Source organism: Salvelinus sp. IW2-2015, linkage group LG36, assembly GCF_002910315.2.
Source record: "Salvelinus sp. IW2-2015 linkage group LG36, ASM291031v2, whole genome shotgun sequence".
NCBI classification, from domain to species: Eukaryota; Metazoa; Chordata; class Actinopteri; order Salmoniformes; family Salmonidae; genus Salvelinus; species Salvelinus sp. IW2-2015.
Window position 1 is genome coordinate 29,087,144 of NC_036875.1, and position 22,592 is coordinate 29,109,735.

Here is a 22,592-nt window from a genome sequence, read left to right on the forward strand (position 1 = left end):
TGAAAGTAGTGTAGTGGATCATGCACAAAGTAGCCTACACAATCACAAAGCATGTGAAATATAGTTGATAAACTAGTTTCAGTGGAATATCATCTGCAGGCAGCAAGAGCGCTCAGCTCTTAACTAGTTGTCGCATGGAGCAGCTCACAGAAGAATGACATCGGTATCCGGTAGGTAGGAAATACGTTTCCACGTATGATATCTACCAGTAAATGCTAACTAAGGCAACAATGGGTATGCAAATCAGGTATTGAACAAGTTTTTCCTTAGTCTTGGTTAGTAGGTTATTTGCGATGTGCAATCCATTCACCATGCACTGTTTGCATGAACATTTCTAAAGGGTTTCCCCAAAAAACTTTCCAATTAAATGTTGACTGCAATGTAGGCCTACCTGACAGAATGATATAATGCTGAGTTGTACCAATGGGGAGGTCATTTGTATTGAATTTGAAAATTATTTCTGTAAAATAAGAAATGCCAAAAGTGCCAGTAAATGCAAATGATATACAAACCTTTTTTTCCCCTCATACTTTTTACCCCCTTTCTCCCCAATTATTGGGATATCCAATTGGTATGCTCTTTTCTCATCGCTGCAGCTCCCGTACTGACTCGGGAGAAGCGAAGGTCGAGAACCATGTGTCCTCAGAAACACAACCCCCGCCAAGCCGCACTGCTTCTTGACAGCCTGCTTGCTTAACCCGGAAGCCAGTCGCACCAATGTGTCGGAGGAAACACTGTACAGCTCGCGACCGAAGTCAGCGTGCATGCGCCCGGCTGCTACAAGAAGTCGCTAGAGCGCGATGGGACAAGGACATCCCAGCAGGCCAAACCCTGCCCTAACCCGGACGATGCTGGGCCAATTGGGCGCCGCCTAATGGGTCTCCCGGTCAGGCCGGCTGTAAAACAGCCTGGGATCAAACCCAGATCTGTAGTGAAGCCTCTAGCACAGCGATGCAGTGCCTTGCGCCACTAGGGAGGCCCCATATACACATTTAATTTGAGTGGTATTTGATCTATTGCTGGTTTCATACATTTAYGTTGACCTATTCCCTTGAGATCAGCAAGACTAAAATCAAACAAATGAGAGATGACAATAAGAGAAAGTTGGTGGTTACATAGTTCCCCCCACCTGAGTATTAACCGCTGTGTGTTTGTGTTTGAGCGAGAGTCCATGTGCACCTGTGGTTGTGTGACTGCATGATAGGTTCCAAGAAGTGCATTCACATGATGTTTCTGTGAATCTCTGAGGTAGAAGCCACTTCCTAGCTCTAGGACAGAAGTAGGGCAGGGCCCCTAAAAGGCGGGGGTATCCTACATCTTCTGACTCACTCCTGTGCCTCTGTTTGGTTAGGACTGGGGATTCTCAAATCAAATGGGGGAAAATCCAGGTGAGGTTTTACACATCAAGAAAACAACCTCCAGCATTGTCTTGTCAACCTAAAGAGTTTAACTTAAAATCACACTTCAGCGAACCTGAAACCCCTCATTGTGAAACGAAGTGAAGAGGAGCACCTTGGGTTTATCATCTCTAAGAAGGTAAATGTATTCATATAGGTACTGCAATTGTTACTCCAAACTATTGGTACACTTGGGCTTATTATGTATGTAGCCATTAGGAAGGAATAACAGCATGRTTCAAGTTAGTTCTGATAATAGAGCAAAATGTTATCCAGAATGGTRCAGCAGCTATGTCATGAGGCCCACCTTGCTACCACAATAGACTGACTATAGTAAGGGTTGTGGTCCCTACGATGAAGCTATATACAGGGAGTACTGGTACCAGATCAATGTGCCGGAGTAATTGAACTAGATATTTACATGAAGGCAGGGTAAAGTGACTAGACATCAGGATAGAGAATAATAAGAGTAAAATAATGAACAGAGTAGTAGCAGCATATAATGAGTGTAAACGTGTGTGTGTGTTTGTGTTGTGTCGGTAAACGTGTGTCTGTTGTCGGTATGCGCGTGTGTGTGTTACGTATGTGTCCGTATGTAATGTATGTGAATGTGTGTGTATATATCCTGGTTCCCCAACACTTGGGTCCGGAATTTAGCCCCACTGGTTAACTATTGCTTTCAGTTATAATATATAATATATAGCGTTAAATTATAAGTTATAAGTATATAATTCTTACTCACTCAATTTTACATGTAAATATATATATTATATATAATATACATACAGTTGAAGTTGGAAGTTTACTACAAACCTTAGCCAAATACATTTAACCTCAGTTTTTCACAATTCCTGACATTTAATCCATAAAAATCCATGCTCTTAGGTCAGTTAGGATCACCACTTTTATTTAACTTCTTATGGCTGCAGGGGCAGTATTGAGTAGCTTGGATGAAAGGTGCACAGAGGTGCCCATAGTAAACTGCCTGCTCCTCAGTCCCAGTTGCTAATATATGCATATTTATTATTCATATTGGATAGAAAACACTTGAAGTGTCTAAAACTGTTTGAATTATGTCTGTGAGATATAACAGAACTCATATGGCGGGCAAAAACCTGAGAAGTTCCACTTCCTGTTTGAATTGTTTCTGAGGTGCAGATTTTCAACCAAGCTCTCATTGACATTACAGCGAGATATTGATGAGTTTTCACTTCCTACGGCTTCCACTAGATGTCAACAGTCAATAGAACTTCGTCTGATGACTCTAATGTGAAGGGGCGCAAAGAGACTGCCACGAGCTGACCATGCTTTCACATGCGCCTTCACATGAGGAGGACCTCCGTTCCACCGCTCTTCTGAAGTCAATCTAATTCTCCTGTTGGAACTTATTCAAGATGTATGTTAACAACATTCTAAAGAATTGATTCAGTACATCGTTTGACATGTTTCTACTGACTGTTACGGACTTGTTTGCATTTCGTCACGTTGTAGAGGATGCGCTTTGAGACATTGGAATTGTTTACCACTAACGCGCTAACCAAAGTAGCTAATTGGACATAATAACGGGCATTATCGAACAAATCAAGCATTTATTGTGGACCTGGGTTTCTAGGACTGCATTCTGATGAAGTTCATCAAAGGTAAGGGGACATTATCATTATATTCTGGTTTCTGTTGACCCAAACATGGCGGCTAATTTGGCTATTGTTCTGAGGTCCGTTCTCAGATTATTGATGATTTGCTTTTTCCGTAAAGTTTTCTTGAAATCTGACACAGCGGTTGCATTAAGGAGAGGTATATCTATAATCCTGTTGATATTCTGTATTATCATCTACATTATATGATGAGTATTTCTGTTGAAATGATGTGGCTTATGCAAAATCACTTGATGTTTTTGGAACTAGTGAATGTAACGCGCCAATGTAAACTCCGATTTTTTGTTATAAATATGAACTTTATCAAACAAAAACATGCATGTATTGTGTAACATGAAGTCCTATGAGTGTCATCTGATGAAGATAATCAAAGGTTAGTGATTAATCTATCTCTTATTTCTGCTTTTTGTGAAAGCTACCTTTCGCTGGAGAAATGGCTGTGCTTTATGTGGTTTGGTGGTGACCTAACATAATCGTTTGTAGTGCTTTCGCTGAAAAGCATATTTGAAACCGTACACTTTGTGTGGGATTAACAACAAGATTACCTTTAAAATGATATAAGACACATGTATGTTTGAGAATTTTAATTATCAGATTTCTGTTGTTTTGAATTTGGCACCCTGCACTTTCACTGTGCTGCCATATCGATCCCGGGTAGCGGGATGCAGCCATAAGAAGGTAAGAATGTGACATGTCAGAATAATAATAGAGAGAATGATTTATTTCAGCTTTTATTTCTTTCATCACATTCCCAATGAGTCAGAGTTTACATACACTCAATTAGTATTTGGTAGCATTGCCTTTAAATTGTTTAACTTCGGTCAAACGTTTCGGGTAGCCTCCACAAGCTTCCCACAATAAGTTGGGTGAATTTTGGCCCATTCCTCCTGACAGAGCTGGTGTAACTGAGTCAGGTTTGTAGGGATCCTTGCTCGCATACGCTTTTTCAGTTCTGCCCACACATTTTCTAGGATAGGATTGAGGTCAGGGTTTTGTGTGGCCACTCCAATACCTTGACTTTGTTGTCCTTAAAGCCATTTTGCCACAACTTTGGAAGTATGCTTGGGGTCATTGTCCATTGGAAGACCCATTTGCGACCAAGCTTTAACTTCCTGACTGATGTCTTGAGATGTTGCTTCAATATATCCACATAATTGTCCTCCCTCATGATGCCATCTATTTTGTGAAGTGCACCAGTCCCTCCTGCTGCAAAGCACCCCACAACATGATGCGTCACGGTTGGGATGGTGTTCTTCGGCTTTCAAGCCTCCCCTTTTTCCTCCAACATAACGATGGTCATTATGGCCAAGCAGTTCTATTTTTGCTTCATCAGACCCAGTGGACATTTCTCCAAAAAAGTACGATCTTTGTCCCCATGTGCAGTTGCAAACTAGTCTTTTTTATGGCAGTTTTGGGAGAGCAGTGGGCTCTTCCTTGCCTCAGCGGCCTTTCAGTTATGTTGATATAGGACTCGTTTTACTGGGATATAAGATAACTTTTGTGTCAGGACCCGGTGCGGAGAAACAGTCACTAATAATTGGCAGAACCCAGAAGATGAGGCAGACACAGCACAGTACTAGAGATGGAGGTTTAATAAAGAAAATCTTCAGGCCAAAATTATAAATCCACAAAGTAAGTTCGGTGGTCCAAGAATCAGCAAAGGGAATAAATATACACAGAAACCTCCAAAAGACTAATCAAAAAATAAACAAGAACAAAACCAGAGAACCTCTGGAAAATCCAACTAGAGAATATATGTTCACAAAGGCTGGGGCTGGGTGCTAACATACAAACACTGAGCAAGGAACTGAGGAACACACAGGGTTTAAATACTAACAAGGGAATGACTTACAGGTGCAAACAATAATTAGAGCAAGAAAAACAAAAGGTACAAAAAAGGTGCAATGGGGACATCTAGTGACCAAAACCATAATAGTCCTGGCCAAAACCTGACACTTTTGTACCTGTTTCCGCTAGCATCTTCACAAGGTCCTTTGCTGTTGTTCTGGGATTGATTTGCACTTTTCGCACCAAAGTACGTTCATCTCTAGGAGACAAAGATAGCTGAGGACAATCTCTCTGTTCTTGTGACTGAAGTGTCAAATGCAAAAAATAATGGCAGTAAATTATCCTGCAGAGGTTAACCAGTGATAATTAGAGATATAACTTTAAAGCTAGAATCCTTAACTGAAACAATAACAAAGTGGTAACCCAACCCGTGTTTTGGTAAAAAGCTGAGGGATGGACCTGGAGAAATGTAAACACTATCAAATTTATAGACAGAGCTATGCATGCAAAGACTGACCATCCATCATATTAAAATTATAGTTTTAACCATGTTTTGAGGCAATACAGTGTTTGTTTACATTTACATTGTTTAGAAACATTGGAGTAAAACAAGCTTGTATTTTGGTTCTGATGGTGTACGACAGTTGAACTAAGCTCATGAGGGATTTATAAGTTATCCTTTAAGAGTCAATGGGTATACAGTATATCATTAATTWATGACTATATCATTAATGTATGCTAAGAATGTGTTAGTTGTTGCTGCCGGTTAGTACTCTGTATGATCATGGAGTAAAAAGCGTTGGCCATGCACGTATTAAAGAGAGAGAGTGCAGAGCTGTGACCCTGCATGAGTAACCTGCTAAAAAAAAGTCAACTGTGTCAACCCCAGGAGTTTACCCTGTTCATCAATGGCAAAGATTCTTATATGTTTCCCCTTTCATCTCTGTCTGGTGCTAGCTAGTTACTGGCTAGCTAGGTCTTCAGCTAGCATGGAACAAAGGGTGGGGGTGTCATTCAAAACTCTGAAGCAGTTGTCATGTCAACACATTGATCAGTGCTGTTGTGAACTGCATCACAAGAGACATGCCAAACAGGGGATGTATAAAAAAGAATTGATATCATTGATGCAATTTCAATGTTTGAGTTGCTTTGTGTATCAGCAAATTTGCTTGAGATGATTTTGTTGCAACATGGCTGACTGCATCCAAGTTTCTTTACATGGGAGTTTCAAAGAGCTGTCAGTCAAGATGAGCTCATGAATATAAGCTCCCGGCATACTCAGCCTCTTTACAAACTTCCTGGTAGTTAGACATGACAGAAAAAGTACTTTTCAGAATGACTGTTTAGGACCTTTAATACAATACAATATGTATTTCATAAGGCCTCATGAGGGCTAACACTCTAAAACATACTGAATTGTTTGGATAACCCAGGCATTGGGTCACTTAGTTTGGTAGTTTTTTAAAAAGAGCAAGGTTGGATTTGGGGACTCTGGGTTACTGAGATATGACCGAGTGGGTCAAATCAGAAGACTGGAGGCTTGACGTAGTAGGGGTGTAGGTTCAGGAAGTCATTTTTGGCCACCCGTGAGAGTAAATGTAATTCCAGTTAATCTGTTCTGTTGAATTTTATTTATTTATTTTTAGCTTTAATTAAGCCTACAGAAGTATATGAGTTCCTTAAAAGCCTATGCAAATCATAATCGGATATCCCCAATGGGATAGTAATAATAATGTTAACATTTTTGTATTAGATTATGTGATGTGGAATAACTTTCAAGTAAAATGTTATGTTACAGTGTACAAAATTAACATGTTCGACAGGAATGACATTTACTCTCACGGATGGCCAAAAATAACTATCTAAAAGCCACATCCCTAATAAGCCCCACCTCCTGAAAATAATCTATGGATTATGTTTAAAAAGACCGAGCTGCTTGGCCAACCCAGAAAGAAAGTGAATAAAAACTAATTTGATAAACCCCGTTTGGATCATTTGAAAAACCCAACATGTTGGCTTGCAAAGTGATGTCTAAATCTGATAAATATCTAGCAAGAATGGGGATATCCAACCTTCTGAATTTTAGATCACCAGCAACCTGCATTCAGAATGACTGCCAGGGTTGGGAAAACTGAAATATGAGACTACCTAAAGCAGTGGTTCCCAACCTTTTTATAGTCCCGTACCCCTTAAAACATTCAACCTGCGTACCCCCTCTAGCACCAGGGTCAGTGCACTCTCAAATGTTGTTTTTTGCCATCATTGTAAGCCTGCCATACGCACACTATATGATAGATTTATTAAACATAAGAATGAGTGAGAGTTTTTGTCACAACCCGGCTCGTGGGAAGTGACAACGAGCTCTTATAGGACCAGGGCACAAATAATAATATAATAATAATCAATGATTTTTCTCTTTACTTAACATTAAAAACCTTATTTGCTCATTGAAAATTGTGAATAACAGGTTAATGAGAAGAGTGTGCTTGAAAGAATCCCCATAACTCTGCAATGTTGTGTTGTATTGGAGAGTCTCAGTCTTAAATCATTTTCCACACACAGTCTGTGCCTGTATTTAGTTTTTATGCTAGAGAGGGCAGAGAATCCACTCTCACATAAGTACGTGGTTGCAAAGGGCATCAGTGTCTTAACAGCGCTATTTGCCAAGGCAGGATACTCTGAGTGCAGTCCAATCCAGAAATCTGGCAGTGGCTTCTGATTAAATTCAATTTTCACAGAACCGCTTGTTGCAATTTCGATGAGGCTCTCTTGTTCAGATATCGGTAAGTGGACTGGAGGCAGGGCATGAAAGGGATAATGAATCCAGTTGTCTGTGTTGTCCGTTTCGGGAAAGTACCTGTGTAATTTCACACCCAACTCACTCAGGTGCTTCGCATTTGACATTTGACATTGTCCGTAAGCTTGAGTTGATTTGCACACAAAAATCATACAATGATGAAAAGACCTGTGTGTTGTCCTTGTTAATGCAGACAGAAAAGAGCTCCAACTTCCTAATCATAGCCTCAATTTTGTCCTGCACATTGAATATAGTTGTGGAGAGTCCCTGTAATCCTAGATTCAGATCATTCAGGCGAGAAAAAATATCACCCAGATAGGCCAGTCATGGGAGAAACTCGTGATCATGCAAGCAGTCAAACAAGGGAAAATTATGGTCAGTAAAGAACACTTTATTGTCATCTCTCAATTCAAGAAAACGTGTCAATACTTTGCCCCTTGATAAGCAGCACAATTCTGTYTGTTGTAAAAGCGTTACATGGTCGCCGCCCATATCTTTGCATAATGCAGAAAATACACGAGAGTTCAGGGGCCTTGCTATAACAAAGTCAACCATTTTCACTGTAGTGTCCAAAACGTCTTTCAAGCTGTCAGTTATTCCCTTGGCAGTTAGAGCCTCTCGGTGGATGCTGCAGTGTACCCAAGTGGCATTGGGGGAAACTGCTTGTACTCCCGTTACCACTCACAAACTTTTACAGATGCACAATCGAGAGCATCCTGCCGGGCTGTATCACCGCCTGGTACGGCAGCTGCTCCGCCCATAACCGGAAGGCTCTCCAAAGGGTAGTGAGGTCTGCACAACGCATCACCGGGTGCAAACTACCTGCCCTCCAGGACACCTACACCACCCGATGTCACAGGAAGACCAAAAAGATCATCAAGGACAACAACCACCCGAGCCACTGCCTGTTCACCCCGCTATCATCCAGAAGGCAAGATCAGTACAGGTGCATCAAAGCGGGGACCGAGAGACTGAAAAACAGCTTCTATCTCAAGGCCATCAGACTGTTAAACAGCCATCACTAACATTGAGTGGCTGGTGCCAACATACTGACTCAACTCCAGCCACTTTAATAATAGAAAAATTGATGTAATCAATTTATCACTAGCCACTTTATATAATGTTTACATACCCTACATTACTCATCTCATATGTATATACTGTACTCTATACCATCTACTGCATCTTGCCATCTTGATGTAATGTATCACTAGCCACTTTAAACAATGCCACTTCATATGTTTTCATACCCTAATTTACTCATCTCATATGTATATACTGTACTCTATACCATCTACTGCATCTTGCCTATGCCGTTGGGCCATCACTCATTTATATATTTTTATGTACATATTCGTATTAATTCCTTTACACTTGTGTGTATAAGGTAGTTGTTGTGGAATTGTTAGGTTATATTACTGTTAGATATTACTGCATGGTCGAAACTAGAAGCACAAGCATTTCGCTACACTTGCATTAACATCTGCTAACCATGTGTATGTGACAAATACATTTGATTTGATTTGATGTCTCCCTGTCATGGCTTTTGCGCCATCAGTACAGATACCAACACWTCTTGACCACCAAAGTCCATTTGATGTCACAAAGCTGTCCAGTACTTAAAAAATATCCTCTCCTGTTGTCCTGGTTTCCAGTGGTTTGCAGAAGAYGATGTCTTCCTTAATTGACCCCCCATAAACATAACGGACAAATACCAGGAGCTGTGCCAGGCCCGCCACATCTGTTGACTCATCCAGCTGTACAACATAGAATTCACTGTCTGGTATGCGAAGCAGTAATTGTTTCAAAACATCTCCTGCCATGTCACTGATGTGTCGTGAAACAGTGTTGTTTGATGCAGGCATTGTCTGTATAGTTTTTTGGGCCTTTTCCCCCAGCATTGTCCCAACCATATCCGCGGCAGCAGGAAGAATTAAGTCCTCCACAATAGTATGGGGCTTGCCTGTCCTAGCCACCTGTCACGTCCTGACCGTAGATTGCTTTGTATGTTTCTATTTTTTGTTTGGTCAGGGTGTGATGTGGGTGGGCATTCTATGTTTGTATGTCTAGGTTTTGTATTTCTATGTTTTGGCCTGGTATGGTTCCCAATCAGAGGCAGCTGTCTATCGTCGTCTCTGATTGAGAACCATAATTAGGTAGCCTGTTTTCCCACGGGTAGTTGTGGGTGGTTATTTTCTGTTTAGTGTTTTTGTTGCACCTTTCAGAACTGTTCGTTTTGTCGTTTTTGTTCGAGTGTTCATATTTATTAAAAGTATTATGAATACTTATCACGCTGCACTTTGGTCCTCTTCTCCTTCTCCCGACGACAATCGTGACACCACCATATAAAATGCTTCTAGCTCCTTATTTTTTAATTTTATTTTACCTTTATTTAACTAGGAAAGTCAATTAATTAAGAACAAATTCTTATTAATGGTATCTGTTGCTTTTATACATGTCTTACTATTCGAAAGTCATCTTAATTCTCGCTCAAAACCTCCCGTGGCTTATTTTTAAGTTTGGCATGTTCTGTTTCTAAATGTCTGCGCAAGAGTGAAGGTTTCATCGAGTTGTGAGATACTACTTTTGCACATATAACACACTGTGGCTGAGGAAAGGCACTACTTCCAATATAAGTGAACCCCAAATCAATGTAGTTCCCATCATATTTGCGCCGCTTCGATGGTCCAAAGTCCCTGTCTGTTGTTTGGTGCTTTCCCGGGTAAGGGGGGAGTAACTCTTCGGCTGCATCAGATTCACAACTGTCAGTGTCCATGCTAGCTGGGCTAACAACAAATGTAGAATTACTGATGCTAGCATTGGATGTGCTCGTGGAAGCAGAACAACTTGTGTTGTCGACAGGTGCAGGTGTAGAACTGCTGGTATGTGTCTCTATGGACGCGGACCTGACTTTTTTTAACCATTTATCAATTTTCGAGCAAACGGAATGAGCAGCAGCTACATTTGGCTACATATTGGAATTCCCGCGAGAGAGTAACGGTTAATGTGATTGGATGTTAATTATTTGACTAGGATACCTGTATTTGACATTGTGTTGTTATTTCGCTGAACACTAGATGGTTTAATTTTATTTTTGGCAGTGAAACGAGGCTACTAAGGTGAGAAAGAAACCTCACCCAAATGTATAGGCCCGTTGGAAAATATAAACGGACTGTTTGAAAATGTGAATCACATTTATATTTGGCATACCCCCGATGGCATTGTACATACCCCAGTTTGGGAATACCTGACCTAAAGCTTCTAAACTGGAACAACCATTTCAGTAATTGGCGTAATAAATCCAATTAACACGTCGGCTTAGTTTGGAAAATGTATGACATTTATATTTGAGATGCATAACATTAATTAATCATTGTACTTGCAATTTTTAAATCAACCTGAAATAGAGCACGCTGTGAAATATGATTATGATGGGCGTGGTTTTGGTTCAACTCTGGTTATTAACACCAACACGGGTTATTATACAACAATGAGTGTTAATTCAACATTTAATTATGTTCAGAGTAGGCCCTTAACATTATGTCATATGAAATATGTATAGTATTGTGTTAAATAATAAACAATTTATGATAACATATTTGCTAAGGATCTCACTTGGTGTAGTCCCTTGGACTGAATTTTTTTAAATTTATTTTATTTAACCTTTATTTAACCAGGTAGGCTAGTTGAGAACAAGTTCTCATTTACAACTGTGACCTGGCCAAGATAAAGCAAAGCAGTGCGACACAAACAACAACACAGAGTTGCACATGGAATAAACAAACGTATAGTCAATAACACAATAACAGTCTATATACAGTGTGTGCAAATGGCGTGAGGAGGTAAGGCAATAAATAGGCCACAGTAGCAAGTAATTACAATTTAGCAAATTAACACTGGAGTGATAGATGTGTAGATGATGATGTGCAAGTAGAAATACTGGTGTGCAAAAGAGCAGAAAAATAAATAAAAACAATATGGGGATGAGGTAGGTAGATTGGATGGGCTATTTACAGATGGGCTATGTACAGCTGCAGCGATCGGTTAGCTGCTCGGACAGCTGATGGATGCAACAACCATGTCTCTGTCACTAACAAATACAGTCTCGGATAGTACTGTATCMCTACAATTCACTTGAAAGGCAATGCACTCTAGGAAAAAGTWAAAGTAAATAAAAAATAAGGCTTTACACCAAGCAGTGTGTTTATTTAAAATGTTCCAGTGTCTATAGGGGTACACTCTTTCAGTGTTCATTTAACACTCTCGGTGTTGATTTAACACTGGATAATTTGTGTAGCTGTGGAGTGTGTTTGTGTGGGAGACAGACATTCAGTTGACAAGTAAGGGATTCAGTGGATGGTTAGAAAGAGGCATGATACTTTTGTATGTGAGATCATTTTGCTTGCTGAAGATTTTGGACAGTGTGATGTGATCCTTGGTTCTAATAGTTCATTTGAGTCTATTATGGCAATGCGTGACTAAAACTCACAAGTGATTCTGTGTGTCTCTTTGTTTCAGCTATGGATTGGAGTCAGGTGTTGCAGTTCTTGCTCTTCTCACTCCTCTGTCTCATTGGCAGCTCCAAGGCAGTAGGAGGTAAGTAGGATGAACTTTACCCACATAATTCATCAGCCATCAATCAATCAATCAACCATGTTACGAGGACAGCTAGAAGTACTGATTGAATTAAACTGGATCAAGTTAACAGCTCTATATCCAGAAACATGGTCCTTCACTTTGTCATGTTTTAAGTCTGACCTCTGGTGGGGGTTGATGGAATTATATAATTTTATAAAGCAACGCTGCAAATATCTGCATGCAGTTTTAAACTACCCTTCCTCCCTTTTGTTCCATGCTGGCTGAAGACCTGGCTAGCCAGTAACTAGCTAACACCAGACAAACATGAAAGGGGAAAAATATAAGAATATTTGCCATAGATTAATAGGGTAAACTTGTAATTATATTTGCTGACACCATTCAGTCACATTTTGGCACCAGTAGAGTAGCTATCTAGCTATATAAACCATGCCCCTCTGCAAACATGTCTTCTCCGATGTTGGTTAAAAGATGATAGTTATTTAAATTAGGTAAGAGAATATCATGGTACAGTTCCATTGGTGTATTAAAATAAGAGTTAACYTGATGTCACGTTAACGTGGGGGAGGGGACCAGTAACTTTATGATCAAACTTTATCAATGTAGAGTCTACAGTCATTTTTCATACCTTGATCATCATCATTTGATCTGGTTTCCTTCAAATATCATCCAATTTCATGAAAAACTTAATTTTATATATTCATGACCTTTAAATCAACACTGAAAGTGTTGTCTATGGACCCCACATAAAAACCGGAACAGTGTTAAATTAACTTTCTGCTTAGTATAAAGCCTTATTCAAATATTTCCCAGATTGTCTTGCCTGAGTAAATCCCAGAGTTACCACCCATGACAATATTTGTTATTAACAGAGACATGGTTGTTGCATTCATCCATTTTCAGTCATATGGACTTCACCCAGTATTAAGTGAGATCCTTAGTGAATGTTAAAATAAAATATATATATTTAACACAATACCATATGTCTTTCATAAGGCCTTATTTTGAGGGCCTAGTTTTACCCTAATAGAGGGGCCTGAAACTCATACACATCACTTTGAACCAAAACTACGGCCGGCGTTGGCTGTTTTGCAGGTTGATATTTTATAATTGTTTGTTTCAATATACTACACAAAGATAAACTACATACATTTTTCTAAACTAATCCAATCACTTAGTTCTTAATGTTCCTAACCCTGGCAGTCATTCTGAATGCAGGTTGCAGGTGAATTCATTTTCCAACTGTTGGATCTCCACCCACTGATTGGATTTCAATAGGAATTACACATCACTTTGTAAGCCAGCATATAATGTGATTTGCAGGCCTGATGTGGCTTGTAAAACATGGATTTCAGGCCCTTGTATTACACTCTCAGAATAAAAGGTTTACGTTTGTTGCTAATGTTGCTAACAAACACTTAATCAATCAATATACCAATGTACCTGCACAAACAGATATTGAAACAAACAATTCAAAATAAAAAATCTTCCTGCAATAGAGCATGCTGGGAAATATGATGGGCATGGTTTTAGTTCAAAGTGATGTGTATGAGTTTCAGGCCCCTGTATTTGGTTAAAACTATGCCTGCAAAATAAGGCCTTATGAAATACATATGGCATTCTGTTAAATATAAATTTTTTATGAAAACATATTAATTTAGGATCTTACTTTTTGAAGTCTACAAGACAAAAAATGGATGAATGCAACAATTATGTCTCTGTCACAAAAAAATAAAGTAATGGGTGGTAACTCATTGCACTGTGGGAAATATTTTAATAAGGCTTTACACTAATCAGTGTGTTAATTTAACCCAGCTCTGGTGTCTATGGGTCCACAGACTCAACACTTTCAGTATTGATTTAACACCATCAGTGTTAATAAAAAATGAACACTGGAGAATTTGTTCTGAAGAGATATATTTTGAAAGGGCCATCTATGTAAAAACTCTGTCTATGCATACTACATGACACGCGTAATAATTGCATACTTTTTTGGTGTGCATCATTTCCCCAATATATTCTGTTCTTTAAGAGGTGGCCTCATTAAATAAGATGGTGGTCCTCAAACAGTCCCTGTACTGCATGTTTGTCTTTACTCTATATACTCTTTGTGTGCAGAGCTCTYTGTGGACAAAGGACGAGAGACTGAGCGGGTCTTTTCAGTTTCCGGTGATGCTGCCATGTTGACGTCCACCCTGGTGGACCTCAACATGTTTGACAACCGCAGCATCCCCTYTAACATCTCATGGTATGACCCAAGGACTGGGACAGAGCTGACCAGGGAGACAGGAAAGACTCTGGTGCGGGGGAAGACACTCTGGATTTTTAACATCACGATGGAGGATGCTGGAGACTATGTGTGTGTTGTGAGGTAGGGGCTATACTTGTGTGTGTGTGTGTGTGTGGGTGTTGTGTGTGTGTGTGTGTGTGTGTGTGTGTGTGTGTGTGTGTGTGTGTGTGTGTGTGTGTGTGTGTGTGTGTGTGTGTGTGTGTGTGTGTGTGTGTGTGTGTGTGTGTGTGTGTGTGTGTGAAATCTTTCCTGTTACCTTTGATAACAGACTACCCTCCAGTGCTACAAGAAGGTTGCCTTACTGATTGTGAACCACACCAACCCAGAAGAATGCGGTCGACCAGAAATGGCCCACAGGTCCTGACCAAAACAGCCAACTCTTTCCTGAACTGCCCATTGAGTGACCATATCAGGGAGTGGACAATTACTCCATCCAGTGGTACAAGGTGAGTCCAATGGGGTAAACAGACAGTGCAGTTTATAGGAGAGTGTTGAGAGGGGACGCCTGACAGCAGGGCGGACTGGCCAAATGGAATTTCGAGAAAATGGCAGATGGGCTGGTCCATTTTTAACTAGTTTTTTTTTATACAAAAGTATAATTATCTGGCTAATAATTGGGGCCACAATGACAAAAATGGCCTTTTGGGGGCCTCAGGAAAGAAAATGGGCCAATGTCGGGCCTCAAGGGAAAAACGGTCCGGTGTGTCAGAAACACCAGGGCGGATTTCTGGTCCCAGTCTGCCCTTTCCTGACAGTGCTGGAAAGTCTGTTTGAAGTCTTCTTTTCAGCCATCCAGTCGGTCTCTATGTATGCTTAATTTGTGTTTAAAACTATAGGAATGTAAGGTTATTACTACTAGTGAAAACTTGTGACTACATTTGAGACAATGTTCCATCAGACACAGTACTGCACATACCATTTACATTGTTCATTGCTCTCACATATTGTACTGCATTGAATTGTTCTGAGGGTAGTTCTTCTAATGTAGAACATTATCAGATTATCTGTAATTGTGTATTCATTTTGTACGACTAGCCATATTCCATTACCACTACCTTTCAGTGTGCATTTCTATTTTAACCCTGTCAGGGCTGTGAACCCTTGTGGAAGATGATCCCTTGTGGAACAGGTTTAGCTATGTCAGTCACAATGCTATGGCGTTACTCCAAGTAAAACTGGTCACCCTTGAGGATCATGCGTTCTACACCTGCACTCATGACCTTTAACTTGGAAGGGCTCAGCGGCAGGATCTCAGAGACCATCAACGGTTTGGTGAACGGTGAGTATTGTTGGCACAGCTCATAAAAGTGGTCCTTAACCACAGATCTAGGATCAGATTATTACCATATACCCCCAATCCTTACCACAGCCATTACAGAGATACAGTGAAAGTCAAACTGGTTACTGATCATTGCTAGACAACCATGTCAGGTCTTGCCATAGATTTTCAAGCAGATTTAAGTCTAAACTGTAAATCGGCCCCTCGGGAACATTCACTGTCTTCTTTGTAAACAACTTCAGTGTAGATTTGACCTAGATTTGACCTTGTGTTTAAGGTTATTGACCTGTGAATTCATCTCCTAGTGCCTGTTGGAAAGCAGACGGAACCAGGTTTTCCTCCACGATTTTGCCTGTGTTTAGCTGAATTCCGTTTCTTTTGTATAATGAAAAGCTATCCGGTCCTTAACGATTACAAGCATACCCATAACATGATGCAGCCACCACTATGCTTGAAAGCCACTTTCTTTGCAGATTTACTTTAGTGCCTTATTGCAAACAGGATGCATGTTGTAGAATATTTATATTCTGTACAGGCTTCCTTCTTTTCACTCTGTCAATTAGGTTAGTATTGTGGAGTAACTACAATGTTGTTGATCCATCCTCAGTTGTTTCCTATCACATCCATTAAAGTCCATAACTGTTTTATAGTCACCATTGGCCTGATTGTGAAATCCCTAAGCAGTTTCCTTCCTCTGACAACTGAGTTAAGAAGGACACCTGTATCTTTGCAGTGAATGGGTATATTGAAACACCATTCAAACTGTAACCATCCAAAGTGTAATTAATTTTACTCCTGAACTTATTTCACCATGCTCAAAGGGATATTCACTGTCTGCTTTATTTTTATTTGACCCATCTAACAATAGTTGCCCTTCTTTGCGAGGCATTGGAAACCTCCCTGGTCTTTGTGGTAGAACCTGTGTTTGAAATTCACTGCTCGACTGAGGGACCTTACATGTAATTGTGCTGTATGTGTGGGGTACAGATATCAGGTAGTCATTCAAAAATCATGTTAAACACTATTATTGCACACAGAGTGAGTCCATGCAACTTATTATGTGACTTGTTAATCAACATTTTACTCCTGAACGTATTTAGGCTTGCCATAAGAAAGGAATTGAATACTTATTGACTGAAGCTTTAAATATTTTATTAATTTGTAAACACTTTGAAAAACATAATTCCACTTTCACATTATGGGATACTGTGTGTTGGCCAGTGATACAAAGATTTAAATGTAATACATTTTAAACTCAAGCTGTAACACAACAAAATGTGGAAAAGGTAAATGGGTGTGAATACTTTCTGAAGGCATTGGAAAGTACATGCCCCTGAATCAGAGGTTATGATTTCATAGAGGCTGCTTTGAAACTTTGCTCTGTGAGAGCTTAGAAATGGTTGTGTTCAATAGGGTCAGGTGACTGCATATTTCTGTGTCTGTGTCACACCCTGGCCTTAGTTATCTTTGTTTTCTTGATTATTTTAGTTAGGTCAGGGTGTGACATGGGGAATGTTTTGTGTTTTGTCTCGTTTCGGGTGGTTTTATGGAAAAGGGGGTGTTGGGTTTAGTGTATGGGTTTGTGTTGAGTGAATGTTTCTAGGTATGTCTATGGTTGAGTGAATGTTTCTAGGTATGTCTATGGTTGCCTGAGTGGTTCTCAATCAGAGACAGATGTCTTTCATTTGTCTCTGATTGGGAGCCATATTTTAGGCAGCCATAGGCATCATGTTTTTGTTGGGTCATTGTCTAGGTCTGTTTGGGTCATTGTCTAGGTCTGTGTCTAGGTTGCATGTTTGCTTTTTGTTCGGTTATAGCTTCATGGTCGTCTATTTGTTGTTTTGCTTCGTTCGTTCATCTCCTAAATAAAGAGAAGATGTATTTTTTACACGCTGCGCCTTGGTCCTCTCTCTCTCCCTTGGACAATCGTGACAGTCTGTCTATGATGTTTATGAATCATTGTCATCATTTCAGTGGAGTATTGCCTGGAGCCCAAAGTGGTTGAACCTGCCAATGAGATCATCAAAGCAGYTTTGGGTGAGTAAGCCACTATAAAACATGTACTGTATATGTGTGTGCATGTGTTCGTGCGTGTGTGTGTGTATGTGTGCATTTGTACAGTTCTTTTAATTCATGATGCAAATAAATAATTCAATGTTTGCCCCCTAGGTTCTTCCTTCAGTAAGATGTGTCGGGTGTTTGTCCCGAGTGTGGGGAATAAACATTGTGCAAATTTGAATTGGATAGCGCGAGAGAACTCAATTTCCAAAATTGTCTCAGAGCGCGTCTTTCAGGAATCACAAAGGTAGGTTGAGACAACACAACAGCATCACAATACACAATGTAAGAATTCTACAGTTCTGTGAAGAAGTATTTGCCTCCGTTCTGATTTGCTCTTTTTTTGRATATTTTTGATCCTGAATGTTATCAGATCTTCAACCCAAACCTAATATTAGATAAAGGGAACCTGAGTTTACAAATAAAAGTTACAAAAATGATCAAAGTTGTGCACCACCCAATTCCCCTGTGCCTCAGAACCTCAACAACTTTCTGTCCATCTGTCTGTGAGTTGAAGCTGAGGCGCAGCTTGGTCATGCAGCAAGACAATGATCCATAACACACAATCAAGTCTACATGAAAATGGTTAAAAAGCAACAAATGTGAAGTTTTGTAATGGCCAAGTCAAAGTCCAAACCTAATCCCAGCTGAGATGTTGTGGCAGGACTTGAAACGAGCAGTTCATGCTTGAAAACTCACAAATGTCGTTGAGTTAAAGCAATTCTGCATGCAAGAGTGGGCCAAAATTCCTCCACAGCGATGTGAGAGACTGATCAACACCTACAGGAAGCATTTGGTTGCAGTCTTTGCAGCTAGAGGTGGCACAATGAGTTATTGAGTGTAAGGGAGCAATTACTTTTTCACACTTGCATAACTTTAATTAAATAAATGAAATAAGTATATATATATTATTTTTGTACACTCAGGTTATCTTTATCTAATATTATGCTTTGTTTGAAGATCTGATAATATTCAGTATAAAAAATATGCAAAAATAGAGAAAATCAGAAATACTTTTTCATGGCACTGAATATGCCTGTCTTGTCACGCCTGCTACCACTCTCTCGCGCCAGGCTGCCCAGCACTGTGCACTCCTGCCACCATCATTACGCACACCAGCTTACCTCGTTACGCGCATCAGCGAATTATTGGACTCACCTGGATTCAATCACCTGTGTTATTACCTCCCCTATAGCTGGGGAACTGACAGATCTTTTCCCCTGTCATATGTTGTTATGTTACCTGTGTGTTGACGTTGGTCCATGTCTGTTCCTTATTCAATGTTTACTCCCGTACCTGCTTCTCTACTCCGGCGTTGGTCTTTACATGTATTCTGTGTCATCCAGATGGCTGTTCTACTGTATAGTATTTAAACTGTTGGTACCATATCAGGTATAGCGCTAAGATTACGATAGAATCCATATCCCTGAACACACAGTAGTGCTTCCTTTGAATGGAACTGAAGATAACATACACTGCTATTTTGTGAACTGTGGCCATGATGGTTTGATTGAGCGTTCACAAGGGGGAACTTGTCTGTCTTCTCTCCCTCTCTTCCCCTCCCCCTAAACCAGTGAGAGGAGAGAAGAGAATGGTGTATGGTTGGAGCTTAATTTGAATTTCTTGATGGTGCAAGAGGAGGACTTTTACATTAACTACACGTGTAAGGTTTCCAGCGACAGAGGGAGTCCTTCAGCCTCCTTCACACTACAGCCTACAGGTTAGATAACACTTTCTGGAAGATAACATAAAAATGTTTCAAAAGAGATCACATACATATTATCCTGTCCATTTACCCTTGTTTTGATAATGTATAACAACTGCAACCTCACCACTTTTGAAAAAACTGGTTGAAGAATTAAAGCCATTCAGCTTGACCTTGGGTAAAAACTGTTATAAATGCTATCTTCTCTCTTTTTCTGCACAGATCCAAACAACCTGCTCCCTATTGGGGTACTACTGACTAGTCTGGGATTGGTGTTTACTGTTAGTGTTGTTATTTACCATAGTTTTAAGATTGACATTGTGCTGTCGCTAAGGAGGGTGTTCCCGCTTCTCTACACAAACACAGGTACACAATGAGAGACAGTTTACCGCACATATCCTTCCCAAACACACTCAAGGAAACATGAATAGAAACATACCTGAGCACGCACACGCAGACATACACACGCACGGACACCTACACACTATCTGCAGACTCATTGTATGGTGTGCATTCACAAAATGTAAACTCGCACTAACATAAACATACATTCCTACACCAGATACAGACAGTAATGCACATACAGCATGTCTCCCCACAAACCCCCAGGCCCACACTTAAACCCACACACACATGAATGTTGCATTGCTTGTTTCCCACTCCCCACCTGACCACAAGTAAAATCAGTAGCAAATGTAGCAAGGTACTGTAGCACTCCACATGCACAGCTGCAGTATGCAAGCACTGGCATTTTCCATGAAAGAGGAAGCAGAGAGAGGAAGATTAATACGAGGCACTCAATAGCCATGTTACCATGAAACAAAGCAACTATGGTGTCATTAATAACCAAGCCTCCCTGTAGGCAGGTTTGTGAGACTTTTGTTCCAGCCCAGCACTAACACACCTATTTTGTTTTACCTGTCTTGTCCTGCATATGGCAGTCTGATGGGAAGCTGTATGATGCGTACGTGGCGTACCCGTCTGTTTGGGATGGATGGGGGCAAGGCCTGTGGGGAGGCAGAGATGTTTGCCCTCCAACACGTGCCCCAGTTTCGGAGGGGGAGTTGGTATAGCTCTCTCTACTGGCCGGACAGCCTCCCATGGGGAATGGTCGACAGTCTCTGTTCGACCCTCGGATTAAGTTCCAACAAGATTATCTAACATTGGCATATAGTAACATGTAGCATGATGAGAAAATAATGTGAATCTTCTGAAGTCCTAAAGCCTTCGAAACATCGTTTTAATGGTTAAAAAACAATGTTGTAATACATTTTCCTCTCTTTCCCCTTCCCTCTTCTCCTACCCTCCTTCTTTCCTCCCCACTTTCTTCTCCCTGACCCCCTCTCCCTCTTCTCCTCCCTGGGCTCCCTCTCCATCTCTCCTCCTCCTCCCTATCCCCTTCTCCCTGTCCTCCCTTCCCCTCTCCCTTTTTCTCCCTCCCTGCCCCCTCTCCCTCTTCTCCCCGCTCCCTCTTTCTCCTCTTCCTGCCCCCCATCTCCCTCTTCTCCCTCTCTCGCTCTCTCCTCCTGCCCCCCCTCCTCTTCTCCTCCCTGCCCCCCCTCTTCTCCTCCTCCCTCCCGCCTCCTCCTCTTCTCCCTCTCCCTGCCCTCCCTCTTCTCCTCCTCCTTGCCCCTCCTCTCTTCCCCTCTCTGCCCCTCCTTTCTCCCCGCCTCCCTCTCCTTGCCCCTCTCCTCTTCTCCTCCCTCCTCCTTGCCCCCTCCTCTTCTCCTCCCTCCTCCTTGCCCCCCTCCCTCTTCCCTCCCTCTCCTTGCCCCTCCCTCTCTCCTCTCCCTCCTTTGCCCCTCTCGCTCTTCTCCTCCCTCCTCCTTGCCCCCCTCCCTCTTCTCCTCCCTCCTCCTTTGCCCCCTCCTCTTCTCCTCCCTCCTCTTGCCCCCTCCTCTCTCCTCCCTCTCTGCCCCCCTCCTCTTCTCTCCTCCTCCTTGCCCCCTCCTTTCTCCTCCCTCCTTTGCCCCCTCTCTTCTCCTCCCTCCTCCCTGCCCCCTCTCTCTTCTCTCCCTCCTCCTTGCCCCCCTCCTCTCTCCTCCCTCCTCCCTGCCCCCCTCTCTTTCTCCTCGCCTCCTCCTTGCCCTCCATTTTCTCCTCCCTCCTCTCTCTCTAGCCGTAGCAGATGCTGTGGAGGAGAGTATGCTGGCCAGTCGGCGTCTCCTCCTGGTCTACTCTGGCTCTACGTTCTGCAGTGGCCACAGTGGTGTCCTGGAGAACTGGCAGAGCTTCGAGAGGCAGACGGCCATGCACCGTGCCCTACTGGAGGGCTCCCTTAAGGTGGTCCTGGTGGAGCTGGAGGAGGTCACCCCTACACAGCTGGCCCTCTTCCCTGAGTCGGTGCGCCACCTCCGGGAGCGCCAGGGCGCCATCTGCTGGTGGAAGAGTAGCAGGACAAGGAGGACCAAAGGGTTGAGGTGTGGGAGGTGGAGAAAAGAGGTGGAGGAGAAGAGACGGGAGCTGGCTTCGCCCCCTCTCTCCTCACCCTCTCTTTTCTTGTCCTCATGCTTCTGGAAGGAGCTGAGGTATTATATGCCCGTGAGGGGCATGAGGACGAGGTGCCCAGAGAAGAACAGCCTGTTGAACTTGTGATGGGATTGATGGGCTTTGGAGAGGACAGTGATAGACATAAGGAGGAAATATGTTGAATGAAAGGACTTCTGATACCATGGAGAGTATAAATGTTGTTCCTGACTCTCACAACACATTTTCATGAAATATTTTTGAATCAGACTTTGGAGGACTGATCCTCTGGGATGATATTTATTTGAGGCAGGATGATTGATCATCCTGCCGATTTAATGTTGTAAAATGCACAGTTAAGAGTGTATTAATATTAATTCTGAACATATTGGCAGAGCCACTCAAACACACACGCATGCACACACACACACAATTTACCACCATGTTGTACATACACACCGCATCTGTGAGAGAGCTTTAATAAAGAGAGCCCAGTACATTCTATACAATGTATTTGATGTCTTTATTTGTCTACTTAAAAAATGTTCCCACCAAAATGTT

General features: G+C 41.5%; 2 protein-coding genes and 1 long non-coding RNA gene across 5 annotated transcripts in view; all 3 read left to right on the forward strand.

Moving 5' to 3' along the window:
* Positions 1-1,062: 1,062 nt before the first annotated feature.
* On the forward strand, positions 1,063-14,620 carry LOC111959938 (uncharacterized). Its single transcript, XR_002876742.2, has 3 exons — positions 1,063-1,536; positions 12,156-12,233; positions 14,352-14,620. It is a non-coding gene; the product is annotated as an uncharacterized lncRNA (long non-coding RNA).
* Positions 14,621-15,270: 650 nt separating this feature from the next.
* The window catches only part of LOC111959937 (interleukin-1 receptor-like 2), a 38,308-nt gene continuing 30,986 nt past the window's right edge, over positions 15,271-22,592 (forward strand). The window contains exons 1-5 of one of the 3 annotated variants that reach the window (XR_011474944.1): positions 15,271-15,802; positions 17,777-17,839; positions 17,972-18,111; positions 19,439-19,580; positions 19,788-19,931. Coding sequence is in view for 2 of the 3 variants with exons in the window: in XM_023981795.2 (XP_023837563.1) it covers positions 15,718-15,802; positions 17,777-17,839; positions 17,972-18,107; positions 19,435-19,580; positions 19,788-19,931 (574 nt within the window). In the remaining variant the exon portion in view is untranslated. Of the gene's footprint in view, positions 15,803-17,776; positions 17,840-17,971; positions 18,112-19,434; positions 19,581-19,787; positions 19,932-22,592 lie in introns of all 3 variants that reach the window. The other 2 variants (XM_023981795.2, XM_023981794.2) reach the window with 2 other exon arrangements.
* Positions 20,526-22,556, forward strand: LOC139023811 (interleukin-1 receptor-like 2). The gene is made up of 2 exons (XM_070437763.1): positions 20,526-20,628; positions 21,685-22,556. Exons 1-2 carry the CDS (start codon positions 20,526-20,528, stop codon positions 22,158-22,160), a joined length of 579 nt encoding a protein of 192 aa, XP_070293864.1. The 3' UTR covers positions 22,161-22,556.

Bases quoted from the DNA above. Each gene is read 5' to 3' on its own strand.
- LOC139023811 (XM_070437763.1), top strand. From the start codon at position 20,526: ATGCGTACGTGGCGTACCCGTCTGTTTGGGATGGATGGGGGCAAGGCC. The intron at 20,629-21,684 runs GTTGGTATAGCT...CTCTCTCTCTAG, and splicing joins GCCCCAGTTTCGGAGGGGGA to CCGTAGCAGATGCTGTGGAG.